Here is a 17,190-nt window from a genome sequence, read left to right on the forward strand (position 1 = left end):
CCGACTCCAAAAAAATGAGGTTTTCGTCCACTACTTATTTTTCAACAAGATCGTGTTTAAATTTACTAATTAGACATGCGCCCGCGCACACGGGGTCAGATTGTTAACCGACTTCAAAAAAGGAGGATGTCATATCCTCCTTTTTGGAAGGCAGTTTTTTAAAAAGATCGTTACATAAATTAGTATGTCAACATAATGCCCTTAAGGTGGACAAACGACCTATAGGTTAGGTAAAGGTTGCAGGAAGGCACTGGATGAAGCCATTGGACTTATATTCACGTTTGGGAATATAAAATTAGGTTTAGTAAGATACTAAAATTTGTAAGTAGGCATTCGGTGAAAACATGGCTATTTTTGACGACTACCTTTACGACGAAATACCTCTAAGTTTTATTTGACCTAGGTACTTCCCATCTTACGACCTATTCAATATGATATATTCGTGAAAAAATAAACACATGCAAATACAGACAGCTTACAAACAATTTTTTAATGTTTTCATTTACTTATGAATGCAAAACAACCCATCTCCAGTTTTACTGCCCTAATAAAATAGCAAAACTAGATACCCACTATTAATACTCAATAAACGAGTCCAGGACTGGGACTGGTTTTGCATCATTAATAATAAAAATACAATTACAACAATTATAGTAAATATCGAGTAGTGTGCGCCGAAGACATCAGTTGAGATGTGACACAGGCTAATCCCANAGAGGGATTTAATGTAGTGAATTCAATTACGTGGGAAGATTGTCGTAGGTTCGTGACTCTCTTTGTACAGTGTAATTCTTGTGTAGGTATTGCATGAGTCAGTGAGCAGCAAATCTAGATCATTTGTCTTTCCAATTTTCTTTTTAAAACGCTAGAAGTATAGTAGGCACCTATCTTCGTCGATCACTTTGTTTCCTATCTCTAAATAAATTACGTTAGTTGAAGTTTTTTTTAACTTGTCTAGCTCAAACTTACATTATTTTAGTGAGACCATTTTATTTTTACCATGGGTGTGCCGCAGGGATCGATATTGGGACCTTTGCTAATTCTTATTTACATTAATTACCTTCCCTACTTTGTAAAAGATCTATGTGATATTGTGTTATTTGCTGATGACACATCTCTCATTTTCAAAGTTGATAGAGGTAAAGTAAACCTTGATGATATAAATGACACACTCTCACAGGTTTTGCATTGGTTTACTGTTAACAACTTATTGTTAAATGCAAACAAAACTAAGTGTATTAAATTTACTTTACCTAATGTGAGGCAGGTTCCCACACAATTGATGGTGAAGAATGAACCATTAAATAGCATAAGTTCCACAACATTCTTGGGAATCACTTTAGACTCTAAACTTCAGTGGGGTCGTCATATTGAAACCTTGTCAGCAAGGCTCAGTTCAGCTGCTTTTGCAGTGNTCGAATAAAATTAAAATAAATGTTGAGCTCCATACAAAAAAAAAGGAAATTGTCAATAACTTATTAAATAATAACTTTATCAAGAAACGTTACATAACATAAAATATTCCTTTTTGGTAAAGGAACACATTGGCATATTTATTTTTTCAAAATTCGGCACTTGATTTTTGAGCGACGCTAAGTCTATGAAGCTCTAATATAAGCCCACCGTGCGCCGCGCACCAGAACAGCGGCGACTCGCTCGGCGGCTGGGAGGACGGCGAGTTCGAGCCTATCGAGGAGAACGTGGACGGTGAGTCACCCGGCCCCTTCCTAGGTACGGCTCTGGCAGCGAGTCACCCGCCCTAGCATTGCCTCATACTGCCCCCTCCCTAGCTACAGCCCTGACAGCGAAACACCTGGCCCCTCCCTAGCTACGGCCCTGGTAAGTCACGTGGCCCGAGCACCGCCCCGCCGCGCACCAGAACAGCGGCGGCTGGGAGGACGGCAAGTTCGAGCCTATTGAGGAGAACGTGGATGGTGAGTGACCTGTGGCCCCTCTCCTTAGGTTCGGCTCTGGCAGTGAGTCACCCGCCCCTCCTAGCTGGCCGGCCCCCTCCCTAGCTACGGCCCTGGTGAGTCGAGCACCAGCCCGCCGCGCACCAAAGAGCGGCGGCTGGAAGGACGGCGAGTTCGTGCATATTGAGGAGAACGCGAACGGTGAAACACCCTTTCCGTTATGGTTCTAGGCCTCGGCCCTGAGCACGTCGTCATCCAGCCAGAGCGCTGAGGCCGGTACCAGCATTTGTTTCAGTTTGGGCAGAATTTCAGAACTACTGTTTATGAAATGACTTACATTATTACGGCATTGTCACTCCCATCATTGATTACGGAATGTTTTATTTATTTATTTTTCAATTTCAGAGAACAACGCGTCTAAAATGGACGAGATGCGGCGCAAGCGCGAAGAACGCAAGCTGCAACGGCAGCGTGAGATGGAGGCGCGGCGCTCGGCGCGCGCGCAGGGGCCCATGAAGCTTGGCAGTAAGCTGTCCGGGCCCGCGCCGCCCTTCTAGTGACGTCCACTAATAACACCGAGGGCACATGCCTCCAAGACGTGACATCAAAGCAAAGGTGAATGTACCTTTTTACCCGTGGTTCACTTTGTATTAGTTCAGTTCTCAGAGGGGGTCAGTTTCCCATAAAGCTTAGCAGCTAGCTGTCTGAATCCGCGCCGCCCTTCTAGCGACTCCCACCCTGCCCCCTTATGCCCCTGGGACATACCAACGCAAATGTGAACCTTTAAAAGTTGTACCTTTCACTCGTTACCTTTGTACCCGTCTCTGAGAGGGGCTAACAGGGCCCATGAAGCTCGGTAGCAAGTTATCAGGTGTCGCGCCGCCCTTCTAGTGACCCCTATGCTACCGCTGCCCTGAGACCGAGACTCATACCGCAAAGGTAAATATACCTTTTTACTCGTTGTTATTTGTGCCCGGGTCTCTCTCACGAGGGGCTGACATGGCCCATAAAGCTCCTCAGTACGCTGTCACGGACATGGATACTCACACCTTGACTTTATCGACCCTCGCACTGGCAGTTTTAGCCCGATTTTTGTTCAGAGTGATATAACTATGATTTGTGACACTTACATCTAACCACACAGGAACTGGTAGGCTAAATAGCACATTATAAAACTAATCGAGAAAATTTCATGCTATTTGTTTTGTATCGCCTGTCTGATTTTTTCGAACAGTTTTATTACAAAATAACTTGTAATGCTACATACATGTTTGAGACTTTACATCTCACCATTGGATGAAATTTTAACGATTGTCTGTTCCATAAGGGTTTATTTCATGCTTTTTTCGGTCTGTTGAATGAATGGCAAATCAAACAGTTAGTTAACTGTCCATTGATGTAAGATAATTACATCAGTACCTATTATTACTGTATTTATAAAGAGACCCTTACCATGCTTATATGTACATACCAATGTGTATAAATAAAAAACTTGTGAAATTGTGTCTTAAATGCAGCGTAGGAGCGCAATCTTCTCTCTTGGCTCCCAAAAATGTGCAATTCAGGAATTGTTCTTTACAAATTTTTTCTAACGTCTTCATCATTACAAAAGTAAATTGTGGTCATAATAAATAACTTCTTTTGTTTCTCGCAATTATGTGTTACAACTTTATTAGTCAATTGTTATTATTTTTGCGTTTTACGCGTGTATATAAATTATATTATTTAAAGCATTTATAAGTTTAAGGTGTGTTATTTTATGTCTTATTTATCTTAAATCCTGTTTCTAAATTACATCGCTGTGATTGCTGAACTATTGGCCAATTTTAGAAACTGGGGTTATAGGGGTAGCTTTTATATTTTGCTAATTATTCTCCACTAATATAGACGAAATTGTGAATTTTATACGTTTTGCGATCACCAACATGTTTGTCAATCTATTTATGTATTTACAATAGTAATAAACAGAAGTTAGCTACATCGATGACTTGTTTTTTAATTGGTCGATATTAGGGATCAAGTTTTGTAAACTAAGATGCACCAAGTATAGAACGCTCAAGTGAGACTAGACGCCAGTAAGGCTATTAAAAAGAATATTTTCGAATTGTACTTAGTGACGTCAAAAGAATGACGAGATGATCGAATCGCGGTGGTTTTTCCATTGTTTTATCGAATAATAGCACTGTTTATAGACACGTGGGTCGTTTTCAGTGCTTCACGTTTCTGTAAACAGCATAAATGTAATACATCACAATGTTTCCCTCTAGCTTGTAACTACGCATATGATAATCAAATATTTAAATGTACAGATAAAACAAATTGCTTTTTCTTACGACGAAATTAATGGGAATGTGTGCAATCGGCAAATGAGGGTGTCAATTTGTTGTAAGTGCTTGTATGTTGAATTTGATGGACGCGCTGTAACATTCCAGCACCGATACTTGACATTGTAGAAAAAGAACACTCACCACTTTAATATTATCTTCAGATTGAATATCTTGATTATATTAATGCGATATCAAGTATCGAGGACTGATAGCTGTTAGTATGAATAGGTCGTGTATTTTATATGTATTATTGCGTATCAATTTTATATGTAATTTAATGTCTAACCGCTAGACTGAAACGGTCTATGATTTTTTTACCCTATAATGTTATATTGGCTAGTTGAATTTAATTATTTATTATTCATTAAAAATCTCTTGAAATCAATCGTGTTCTTAATCGCCATATTTAAATTCTAACATCAATGTGCCCAAAGCAACGAAACGGCTGCTCATTAAAATTATTTACCGTACTGTACTCGATACGCTTTAAAAACCAATTATGATAATTAACATACCTATATTTTTTAAATTCATTATGATTAGCGAAGCGTTGGTTTATTATACCTACAAGCAAGTTCTATTATTACGTTATTAGTTTACTGTGTATTAAAACAGTAGCTTCAATTCCGCTGCATGTATTATATTATTGTAAGTTCCGTTCGTTTTATTTTTTAAGTTAAAACAATCACACAAGTTATCAAACTTAAATGGTAAAATTAAGTTTTTGTGTAATTTTATTTATTAAAATTTGTTTTTTAAATTATCTGTTCATGGCTTGTTGAATGGAAATGAGTGGGTAACAAAATTACTTATTCTGTCTGCTATAAAAATTTACACTTCTGTAAATAAAAGTTTAAAAAATACTTTTTAGTTTTATTGAAATGAAACCAGGTAACTAAGCAAATACATGTTTTAATGCGGCAATGAAATGTAAAAAAATATGTTAGTTCAATGACAAAATTAATCACATATACAAAATAAACAAATCAAGCAACAAAAAAATGTTATTAGCAATACAAAAATAAACTATCATCTAATCAACACATTATGTGCTAGGACACCCATAATCAATTTACAACCCCATCAAATATGGCAGTCAAATTAATATAAAGTTGATCACTCATTTTTGATGGATAGGCAAATTGACCCTGCAACTGTAGCATACCAACCAAGCAGAAATCACAACAACTAGGAAGAAATACAATATTTATGAGGCAACAAATATCAAATAACACATTTTATGTTGAATATTTTTACAACTTTAATTAATCTGTATAGTACGAGTACTCGCGGTATCTTTTAAGCCTGATATTTAACCGAGTGTCGTTTCTAAAGATCATGTTACCTTCCAGACCCATCAAACACCGGTCTGTCTCTCTAGGTAGACAGGAATCCTCGTTCGTATTTACTTTGGTTTCATAGAAACAGAAAGAAATACTTCAAGGGCAATCGAGAATTAAGTCATCCGCGAGTCGGTAATTAAGTTAGACGGGTCGGGTCGGTTTAGTAAATCTACTCCTGTCTTCTTAACATAAGAGACTCCAAACCTCGGCTAAGTATCAGGCATAGCTCCCGCTTTACAAAACCTAATGGTCCTAAGAAAACAGTAACGTTTATTTTCAATGTAACAAGGTTCAAAGTCGCACTTGGCGCCGTCTGAGGGGTGGCGATGAGGCGTGGCGTGGCGAATGCTGCGAAGTCTGCTCGGCCGCTGTATCGTACTTACAGTTTGGAGCGCAGGTCGGACGTCCCAGCGGCTAATTGTCAGGATGGATCATCGAATCTGAAAAGATAATAATTTGTCGTTCAAATAAAAGTACAAAATATAATAAGTATTCGGCCAAGATTCCGATGATTGCAGTAACCTATTTTGAATGTGCTAAAGTCACATTAGCCGATAATATAAGGATAATTAAAAGTGATAATGAGTGACTGCAGAATGTATGATGTAAAATGTTATGTATGTGTGAATTTTCACTCAGCCGCATTCAATCCGGCTAATCGTTGAACCGCCGCATTTTAAAAAGGTTTTTGAAAACGACTACCCGTTTGCTAGCCGACTGCGATACAGTATGGAGTAAAAAACCCACCTCATATTCATGGCGTTAGAGTTGCCTGGCTCCATCTTGTAGCCGAGGGTCTCGTAGAACTTTATCAGCTTGTCTTTGCAGTCCAGAGACATCTTGTAGCAGCCAAGCTCCTGCGCCAGCAGGGATACAGTCACCACAATCCTGGAAAAGATATTGTAGATTGTTTACCCACAATGACATAAGTTTATAGGCGCTTTCAAATTAGGCGTTTTGAGATGGCGTTTGTCATGCATTTACAGGACCGCACCGACGCAGTTGTCATACAATTTTCCGTGTGCGATACTGCAAACGGACGACTAAAGTTCGTTTCAAAACGCCTAATTAGAAAGTGCCTATGACTATGATATGAGAAAATGATTATGATAGTTGTAGCTATTTTAATATTGTGATTTTGAGTACTATTACTTACAGCTTTCCAAGTTGTTTCCCGCGATACGTATCGTTAACAACCACATCTTCCAGCCGCCCACGCTAAAAAATAATAAAAATGTTTTATTTATTTAAATAGGTAAGTAATATAAATTAAATCACGGAAAACAAAGAATAAAACTTACATAAGAACAGTTGTGTATGAACTTTTGCTCAATGGTAAGCGTAGCAGCGCCGATAATTTTGGAAATGCGGGTATCTTCTATGACGGTTACATAGTAACCTCCAGATACTTTCATTTGAGTAAACCGGTCTGAAAATATAAGAAAATAAATTGATTAATTAAAATTAACTTATTTATAAAGGCGGCTCCAAATTCAAAAAGAGCTAAAAAACGATTCCATAAAATACTTGAAGGTCCAAGCAACATAGATTGAAAGAAAAAGTTCAAGTTGGTAAACATGTGCCTAGAGTTCTAGATCATAATATTGCAAAGTCAAAAGCAGGAAGAAACAAGGCCTTTGAAAGGTCAGTAGCTTATTAGCGAGGGGCTGAGTTATTCCAAGGTCGCGTCAGCTAAATGGCGATAAGAATTCCACATTCTATCTTCCGCGCATATTTAAAAACCAGTTTGGGCGCTACAAATTGATTAAATAAATCGTTATCAGATTTATTAAACACTTCATTCGTATTTACAAGAACATGAAGATATCTACCAGTAATCAAATATAATAATCATGATTTTATGAGTCACATTTGGTAGATCATTTTCCGATTTTTTTATGTTTCCCAGAAAATAGTATAGGATTTTTATTATCAATCAATATTAATTTTTTGTTCACTGCTAATGTGCATTCAAAGAATGTCATACATATGTATAAAATCTTTACTTAATTACAGCCTAAAAAAAATAAGACCTATTGGAATACTAAATTGAAACACAATCCTAACCCTACAACTTGATGTTATTATTTATAATTACTTTTGTATAGGTACTTTGATGAACAGGGTCAACAAAATTCAATTACCTATTAATTTAAAAACTGCAACATACTTTTTAGCTAGTTAATTGAATGTTCAGTCAAGATCTAATATTACTAGTAAGTGGATAGAATCACAAAAAAAACTTATGAAAACATTACCAGAAATACCTACCTACTTTAAAAAAAAGTAAACATCATTTAACATTACAAGGGGCAGATCTAAACTACAATAAATAAATATAATTGGGCTAGTAAAATGATTGTTTGAGTTAATAAATAAGTAAATTAACATTATCTAATTCGTTTCATGAAAGTGAATTACACTGATAGTAGGTTTTATATTTATTTATTGGTAATTTCCTTTAGTTCTTACCATCAAACTGTTTTCTTGACACATTTCCAACGCTAGTAAGCTGTCCCAGCAGCTGCAGGAAGCCTTTATCATAATCTAAGCGTTGCAGCGGCCTCACAACCATCCAGTCTTCACCGGGCTGTGCTGCACTGATCTTCGGTTTGAATATCGCTGGGCTTTTGTTAAAGTCCAGCCTTTTGAGTATCTCAGGGGCATAGAGATACTCTGATTTTCCCTCCTAAAACATATGAAAATTAGTTTTAATGATACCTTGAATAGTTACAGCCAAGAATGTGAATCTAGTCAAAATATAAGGGTTATTGTATATTTCCTACTTTTTATTTTGCGTCAGGTAGTTTTAAATCATAAAAGTAACAGCCTAATTGGAAATATTTTTATCTTGATCAAATATACCTAACGTAAGCAAAAACAACTTTTAATTATAGTTTTGTAATAAATAAATAAATACTTACCCCATTTAAACTTAGTTTATCCATTCCCATTTTTTCAGTTAATTTATTGTCAGGTTTAACTTTTAAATAAAATAATTACATTATATCATGGGAACTTTTAACACACTTGTATTTTGGAAATATCCGGGTTATCTAAATTAACAAAAACACGTAGAATCTACTACGCATACGTGGTAGGTATTCAATCAAGAACATCTGTTATCAAGAAGAACTCGAAAAAAAAATGGAAAAGCGAAAGTGAAAGACACAGTGAAAGACATGAACATGAATGAAAGGTCTCGTCGTTCACTCCCGCGCGGATTTTTTTGCCAACTTGGTCGATAATTGTTGCCATTGTCAAAAAGTTTCGCTTTTCGTTTTGGAGAAGAACTATTGCAAATGTGCACCATCCCTAAAAATATTTATGGAAATTAAAAAAAAACTACCATTCGTTCATCATCTGTCACTGTCAAAAACAGCTGATTGCTTGATTTTAGACTGTCGGGTCGGGAAGAAAATATCTGAAAAAAGTTAGTTTTTATATAAATTATCAATAGCACACTCAATGCTGATTTCATAAAGGTGTTACAAATGACATCATTAGTGAATATAGGTGTAAAATTCTCCATAAAACACCGTAATTTTTCAACTTTGTGTAAACACATAAATAAGTGTGGCGAGTTACATTTTCCAGCAACACAAAATGTTACCAAACGTTGGTTATTCTGGGAGAAAGACAGAAAAGGTGGCTATGATACTGCGATTAAAGTTTCCCTAAAGGAACATCTGAAGAATGGCTTTAAAGAAATAAAGAATGAGTTTCGTTTGCTGTCTCAAGAAGTCAAGGATCTTGTTGAAACAGACCCCCTTCTAGTTGCTCGTCCAGGTAAGTTATACTAATTCTGTGAGTGTGAACTAATTAAAGCTTATCCCATTTACATAATGCATTGGCTCCATTAATTTGTGTTGTATTGATGTAATGTAATCGAGGCATATAGATCAATGTGAAGTGTCGTGTCACCACGTTAATTTCTCAAAACAAAGCTGTGTCTTATGAAGAAAGAACGGCAATTTCAAAAAAATCTTTCTGAATTTAATGGAAAATAAAAAACTTAAAAAGAAACACTAACTACCTAATCGTCAATACGAATCAAACGAGCCTGTATAATGTAATAGCCGCTTTTTTCTAGTGTTTCATTAATCAGACTTATTTGTTGATAAGTTGAGACACTCCATTGGTTTATATTCAAGCTTTACTTTTATTAGTATCATTCGGTCCCTGCTCTTTAGTCTATGGTTCGTCAGCCATTTCCTTTAGTTCATTCATTCATTGTACACGATTCAAAATAAAAATCCGTTGCCAGGAAATCGTTGAAAATAAACTTTGTTTTGTTTCTATTTGTGCCTTTTACGTGACGAAAATAGCACCGACGAACACTTTTATAGTTTTATTATACTTTTGCATACTATACTGTTAAAACTAAACCAGAAACGAATGTTTTCAAATATCTTGACTGTTGATTCTTCGTCATCGCCAGTTCCTAACCAAAACAGTAGTTTGAAGAATATTTATCAAAAATTTCAATTTATTTTGGGCCGTGGAAGTGGAAGCAGTGAAATAAAAAAAGAGATGTTGTCGGCTCGAGGAAGTGCAGCTACGTCAGATGATAGTTTCATTACTCCTGTATCTTCCATGGGTGATCTAATGGCACTGTCTCCAAAAAAATCTACAGATCTAATGGACCAGCCCGATGTCACAAACGATCTCCTCACCGGATCCGAGTTTGATAGTATATGTGACGTTACAATGCAAGAAGTTCCAGCCTACGACGATATGTTCATTGATGCTACAAGTTTAGATTACTTGGTGAAATGTGCAGAATCCAACCGCAATCACAATCTTATAGACCGAGGCAAGGAAAGTTTATTTGTTAAGTTTGATCCACTCTATGCTGCTAAATCTCTGGGATCATCACAACATAGTGAATCTATAGCAGATTCTACAGAGGGTGACATCGGTTACGAGACTGGCAGTGCGGCTTCTGGATTCACGGATAGTCACGTCGCATCACCCAAACATTCCATGTCTGTTGGGTCTATTCAAGTGTCCAATGTGAGAGAGAAGCCAATGCAAGTTGTGCCACCTGTAGTGAATTGTGAACCTACTAAATCAAGTGCCTCACACACTCGACCTACTCCAGGCCTGATTCGTAGTGTATCTGCCATACTCACTCCGACACAAGTAGCCACAGATAGATTGATAAGCATCGCAGGCAGCACACCACCCACTGCAGCTCCACGGAGCCCCCGTTACCACAACTACAGTGCGCAAGAGGTAGACAGACTTCAATCCCTTCGTGTTATTCTACAAAAACAAGATCAAGAAGTCCTTCTTCTCAGACAAGAAAACAGAGAACTAAGATCTGCACTTCAGGATAAAGAACATAGATATTCACGAACAATTGAAGAGTTGGAGTCTAAAATTAAGAAATTGATGGATGAGAAAGATAGTTTACAGGACAGGGAAAATAAGTTGACTCAGCAGGTCAATGAAAAGAATATAAGCAACAAACAAATGAGTATTGTTATGGAAGAATATGAAAAAACTATTTCATCTTTGATTGGTGAGCAACAGCGTGATAAAATTCAGTTCCATGAAACTCAGGAAAGATTGGTTTTAGAGAGAGACCAAGCCCTGAATCACCTTGCCAGCATGGAAAGTTCATTTAATGATTTGCTATCCAAATATGAAAAATGTAAAAGTGTAATAATGGAAGTTAAAGATAGAGAGAAAATATTTGAACAAAAGATTTCCGAATATGAAGTTGGCATGAAGAAATATGATGTATTGTATAACAACCTTAAAGAAGTGACATCTGATAACTTAACAAAAGCGAATGAGACTTTGGAAAGCATCAAGAAGAATCACAATGTGGAAATAACGAAGTTGAATGCTACAATAAAAAAACATGAGATCACTATTGCTTCCTTGCAAGAGTCTCTAGTTCAAAAGACAAGAGACAATGAAGAATTAACAAGAATATGTGACCAGCTCATAAATGAAGTTCGTTGATGGAGCTTCATAATTAAATATTGTTTACTCATTATTTATTTTTCATACTAAGTTTGGTATTGGTGCTCTTTCTGTACTTAAAAGCTTTGTAGTATTTTTGTATTATTATGGTCTCAAAAATTTCTGCTGTGATCTTTATTATATGTTCTGAATAATCTTGTTATTATAACTAAATATTGCCTTAGGAATGACATTTATTTAACTAGTTAACAATAATCTTCTTGACTTGTAATTTTAGCAATATTAATAGAAACAAATTGTTGAGTATATTAACTGTAAGAATATATTAATTTGTTGCCAAGTTGTGATTATGGCTAGCCTATTGATTAGTGCCTGATATTATTGTGACATTTTATATATTTTATAAGTTGTGACAATTTTGCTTATTATTTTAGTTATACATCACTTTGAGTAAGACGCCAATTTGTGGTCATTACGATTGGATTTTGTGATGGTGGCTTTACTATCAAAATATTATAGGCCAGATCAAAAGCTGAGATCATGTTGATGAAATAAAATTATTCAACTTAATTAAATATGGCCAGTAGTGCCTCAAGTAATGGTACAAGCCACCAAAAAACTTGAATTATGTCTTATTATCATGTAGTTTGAACTTCATGGTTTTACTTGATGTACTTTAGACTTCTGGGTTTTAAAATAAAGTGCTATTATAGACTTTTATAACTTTTGTTGTTAATTTCGAAACACCTTCCCATACTGGCCATACTAACTGGCCATACCAGTAGCATTTAATTTTATTTAGTAGGCCTATGTTATGTTCAATTCAATCAATAATAATTCATCCACAAAAAATATTTTAGGAGTCATCAGTATCATTTTGGATGCTCAAATTATGACAGATTTGAAGATTTTTGTATGAAAATAATTCAATTTTCTAATGCTACTGACTATACAAGGGTTATTCTATAATTTTACAGGTGAAACTGATGTAATCTGGTGCTTCAATGAGCAGTCAGTATTGGACAAATTCGTGACTACGAGCGATAGCGACCACAACCAGGGCTACAGCACGTGCAAACTGGAGCTGAGTGAGGCTGGCAGGGCCCAGTTCCACGGCATCCTAGACACCAGGGTGCCTAAGGATGGAAGGATAAAGAAGGCGGGATATTGCGCTATGAGATCTCAAAGAATTAGGGTGAGAACAAACTCCACTTTTATGATAACAATGTTTGATTTTTTTGTCTGTATAATTTAAAGCTTCGTCAAATAGAACGCGTATCTGGCGCGCGCTAGCGTCTGCAACTCGATTAATGCTATAACATACAACCCCGTCGAGATGCGCAGCTATCCTGGCGGTCGTGACGTCACAACGATGCTCTGGTACGGACGGGGCGAACGCGGCGAGGTACGCAGTTAGTTCGATCGAGTCGTAAGTATACGTGATATATCATCAGCGTTTGTGCGATAAAACCGTAGTAATGCCCACTGCAGTCATTGTCATAAAGCGCACGCACAGGCCTGTGGTTGATATTCACGTATTAGGGTGATTACACGAGAAAGCAGCGATACCCAATAGCGACGAGACGATGCTTCTGGTTGCGAGTGATGTAACTGAGTCTTGGACTGATTATTTCTTTTCGTTTCGGAACTCCGAGGTCCGACTCGAATCATGAACATGGGTTTGAGATAATGGATATTCTATTTCTTTTTTTTTGCAGAAATCCTTCAAACGGGAGTCAACATTCAATTGGAATTTATACAATACCTTGGTACTGAAAGTGCGTGGTGATGGCAGATCTTACTTATTGAATATCGCCTGTGAAGGGTATTATGACATAACATGGAATGATATTTACCACTACGTGCTTTACACCAGAGGCGGTCCTTACTGGCAACTTGCTAAGGTAAACAAATAAGCCTAGCCGCGGACCACAGACTATTGGTCTGCCGATAGTTGTATCGGGCTGTTAATCAGTATGGACATGTATGAAATTGCGCACACTTTCCTCTATGGTGCGCACATTACACTGATTTGGTATCGGCCGATTCTTCATACAAATTAGAATCGGGCCCAAGTATCAGCCGACTAAAAGTCTATAGTCTGCGGGTGGTCTAAAGCTGTTTCAATAATTCACGAGAATATTCTTACTGTTAATTTTTAAATCTATTACATTTTTTTTATATCCTAAGATAACAAAAAAGTAATCGAAGTATACTTCGAAAATATTTGTTGTTTCAAACTTTATTCTTATAATCAATACATGAATGCGTTTTATTTTATTCCAGATACCATTTTCTAAATTCGTCTTCGCTTCAAAAGGCCGAATACAAGACAAACAACACAGGATGCGACTTGATAGAGTGACGCACTTCGGAATAGCGTGTGGTGATAAAATACCTGGTAGATTCAACTTGGAAATAGAATATGTTGGTATGTATTTTCATACACTACGTAGGTTACGTACGTCGGTATTGAGCAGTGAGGAAGGGATGGCATTTGTATACGTATGTCTAAAGTTTATAATGTAGTATAGTGTCGCTAAAGCTTGCCGTAATAAAAACATATCCCCCGCACATACCACTACCAAAAGAACCTAGTCTATGCCTGATAAAGCTTAGGTACGACTCGGTCGAGTCAACTGGCGGCCGTGACGTCACATCGACGCTCTAGCACAGAATAAGTAATAGTACAGGTACAGAAGGATTACTCCGCAAGACGATTTAAATAAATGCGAGTCTTGCTACGACGCGATACAGTGGAATTCAGCTCGCACAGCACTACGTATAGGTGTACCAGAATCTCATGGCAAATGGGGAAAATAAACTTTGTTGAGTGCCATACTGGGGAAATTGGATTAAACGATCTTGATTAGAGATGCACCGAATGTAGATTGAACCGAATACGAATGTTCGGCCGAATATTCGGTTCAAAATGTACCGAACCGAATATTCGGCCGAATCATTCGGTTCAAATTTTATTAAAACTTAAATTACTGTTAAACTACAGTTTTTTTTTAATTTGTGAACGGATGATATAATTTGTCTATTGTTGATTTTAAAGAATTTTATTTGAATTACATTGAATTTAAACTACACCTAGTTCACTATTCACTAGCATACCTACATACCTAGATAGATATTTATTTAAAAAAACTAGTTTATTATAAACATATTTGAATACCTGTTTTGCTTCCTTAAGATAGTAGTTATTACATCATAACTATTCTAAAAAAGTTTTCTGAAAATAGTTGTTTGTTACTAAAGCAGTGTCCTTAAAATTTTCAATTTCATAAAAATTAAATTTACCGTCTGTAAAGCAGCAGTTTCTTTGATAAAATAATTATTTATTGATTGTTAATCTTTTTATTTCACAATAAATAATTGGTACAAGTAGTGTCTGTTTCATTATCAAAAACTATAAAATACTTTCGCAATAAACCACACTTATTTAGTAATTAGTTAACCAAACTGTTTAATTAAATATTATTTTTTCAATTGTTAACAATAATTTTAATATTCGGTAATTATTCGGCAATTCAACCGAACATTCGGCCGAATACGAACATGAAAAAATATGCCGAATGTACCGAATACGAATATTCAACCGAACATTCGGTGCATCTCTAATCTTGATACTGTTATTTTTTATTTTATAACTTTAATATTAATGAACATGAAGTACGAATATACGAGTGTATTGTTTTTAACTTTCATGGTCACTAATGTTAGTGATGGTAGCATGTTAGTGATGGTAGCATTATTATTAGTGACAAGATTGCTACCATGTACCTTAGTTTTGAGTTTCCGATATTTCGGCACTGTCACAACGGAGTAACTGAAGAAACTTGCTGTGAGATGTTATGGGCAGACATTATTGGTCTACCCTCTTTCGCAGTCTTTTATTATGATTGCCATTACCCGCAAGTTTCTTCAGTTACTCCGTGACCATGGCGCTTGCAACAGTGCCGAAATATCGGAAACTCAAAACTAAGGTACATGGTAGCAATTCCGTCAGTAATAATAATAGGAAAATGTCTTGAAATATAAGTAAANTAAATAAAATAAAAAAAAAAAATTCAGCAGCAAGGCAGCAGATGAAAATGATGAAAAAAAGCTATTGGAATTTAAATACAGAATCCTTGATTAATTTTTTTCTACTAACTAACTAGAACACCAGTGTGATCTTGCATCGGATCCAGGAATATGTCACTGTAGTTTACCGTCCTACGTAGCTATCTAGCTACGAAAAGTATTTCAGTACTACCAACTTTGTTATTCGTCCTCTGCAACCAGTAGACGCCCTTGTGTGACATTGTGCCCCTCCCCTCTCTGATCTTCAGTAAGTATGATACATAAAATTCTGCTCAATCGTAGCCTAACTAGGAGGGTTACAATTGGTCAAACGGCGAATCATATTTACGTAGCAGCCTACTTATGCTACTTTTTTACTTTTTGATTGAAATCTAATGTCAACAAAGAAAATACGTAAGAAAAATGGGTTGGTTAGTGCCATAATATTTTTTAGATAGAGCTATTTAGCTGCTATATGTAAATAAAGTCCGAATCCTATAGATTGAACCTGATGTGGTGTACTGGAATGTATTACTAATTACAGTTAAAATTTAGGTAGAGCCGGTATGCTACGAGGCATCAATAACGATGTGCAGCCTGTGGTTCAGCTTAGTAAGATGATCCTCTTAGTGAGGATTTTTAAATACTCGTAGTACCTGCTTAGTATTGTTATCCATTCCGAAACAAAATTAAAAAAATATATAAAGATACACGTCATTCCAGAACAAAATACCCTGATGACTTCAGGTTCTAATTCTCTACAAAGATGATACCTCAATCTTCATTCGGCACCTACACCGGAAACTTTTTATCATTAAAAGATTATAATGAGTAAATGCTTACCTATATGACGTAGGTAGGTACTCGTATATGTTAATTATGGTTCTAAATCAGATACACTAAAGTAGATAGTAAATGTAGAGTAGGGTCATACCTATAGTCCCTTAACTAAAGAAGAAGTACAAAAAGGCATCTCTACAATTCATAAAAAATGTATGCTGCAGTATTTTAATTTCAATTTAAGGTTCACGTGATACCTGAAAACCTGAAATGAGTTTAGATAGAGTCTACAATAAATTGGTCTCTTACCTTACAGCTAGTCAGTCTTTTTGTTGCTTGTAACACCATCTCGTAGCGATTTAGGGAACCATTTCTTTGAGAGAGCTTGCGATGCAGCCCCCGAACGAACGCCATCTAATAGAAATTAATTGTACTAAATTGAAGATTTTGCGCCATCTGGCTGACGGTTTATCAGTGCGGGAGGCTCCCGCACCGTCGAACGACTGAACCGCGCAGGCTTCTACATCCACACGTCTAATAATACACCTACACTGTAATCAAGATGGCTTCGTTTTATTTAGAGGTTTTGCGCAGCAATCTCGAGGCTAATTTGAGATCTAGGCTGGCCGTTATTCGTTGTTCAGCCGTTATTTTCGTTAGCCGTTACTCGGAACATATTTAGAAGTGGCCGGGCGTTCAACGATTCGTTCGCCGGGCGGCGGTTTGTTTATAAATATTTGTTCGAGTAAATATTATGACGTCGGTGGAATTTTTAGTTTTCTAGAGATTTCCTTCTATAATAATAAAGTGAGGTGTAAA

The 17,190-nt window shown here is 36.5% G+C and overlaps 3 protein-coding genes and 1 long non-coding RNA gene across 4 annotated transcripts; 3 read left to right on the plus strand and 1 right to left on the minus strand.

Annotated features, from left to right (window-relative positions):
- The first annotated feature begins 1,538 nt into the window (after positions 1–1,538).
- On the plus strand, positions 1,539–5,342 carry LOC114351083 (uncharacterized). The gene is made up of 2 exons (XR_003655757.1): positions 1,539–1,707; positions 2,319–5,342. It is a non-coding gene; the product is annotated as an uncharacterized LOC114351083 (long non-coding RNA).
- Positions 5,137–8,765, minus strand: Gnpnat (glucosamine 6-phosphate N-acetyltransferase). The gene is made up of 6 exons (XM_028302129.1): positions 8,508–8,765; positions 8,056–8,272; positions 6,885–7,012; positions 6,740–6,801; positions 6,331–6,471; positions 5,137–6,023 (listed from the first exon to the last, which is right to left on the minus strand). The coding sequence occupies exons 1-6, from the start codon at positions 8,535–8,537 to the stop codon at positions 6,005–6,007; spliced, it is 597 nt and encodes a 198-aa protein (XP_028157930.1). The 5' UTR covers positions 8,538–8,765; the 3' UTR covers positions 5,137–6,004.
- Positions 8,766–8,956: 191 nt separating this feature from the next.
- On the plus strand, positions 8,957–14,064 carry CIA30 (complex I intermediate-associated protein 30). Its single transcript, XM_028302160.1, has 4 exons — positions 8,957–9,372; positions 12,498–12,715; positions 13,239–13,424; positions 13,807–14,064. Exons 1-4 carry the CDS (start codon positions 9,078–9,080, stop codon positions 14,047–14,049), a joined length of 942 nt encoding a protein of 313 aa, XP_028157961.1. The 5' UTR covers positions 8,957–9,077; the 3' UTR covers positions 14,050–14,064.
- On the plus strand, positions 9,798–12,240 carry LOC114351100 (transforming acidic coiled-coil-containing protein 3-like). Its single transcript, XM_028302159.1, has one exon. The coding sequence runs from the start codon at positions 9,982–9,984 to the stop codon at positions 11,557–11,559; it is 1,578 nt and encodes a 525-aa protein (XP_028157960.1). The 5' UTR covers positions 9,798–9,981; the 3' UTR covers positions 11,560–12,240.
- Positions 14,065–17,190: the final 3,126 nt, after the last annotated feature.

This window comes from Ostrinia furnacalis, unplaced genomic scaffold, assembly GCF_004193835.3.
Source record: "Ostrinia furnacalis isolate ACB-3 unplaced genomic scaffold, ASM419383v2 OfSCF1084, whole genome shotgun sequence".
NCBI classification, from domain to species: domain Eukaryota; kingdom Metazoa; phylum Arthropoda; class Insecta; order Lepidoptera; family Crambidae; genus Ostrinia; species Ostrinia furnacalis.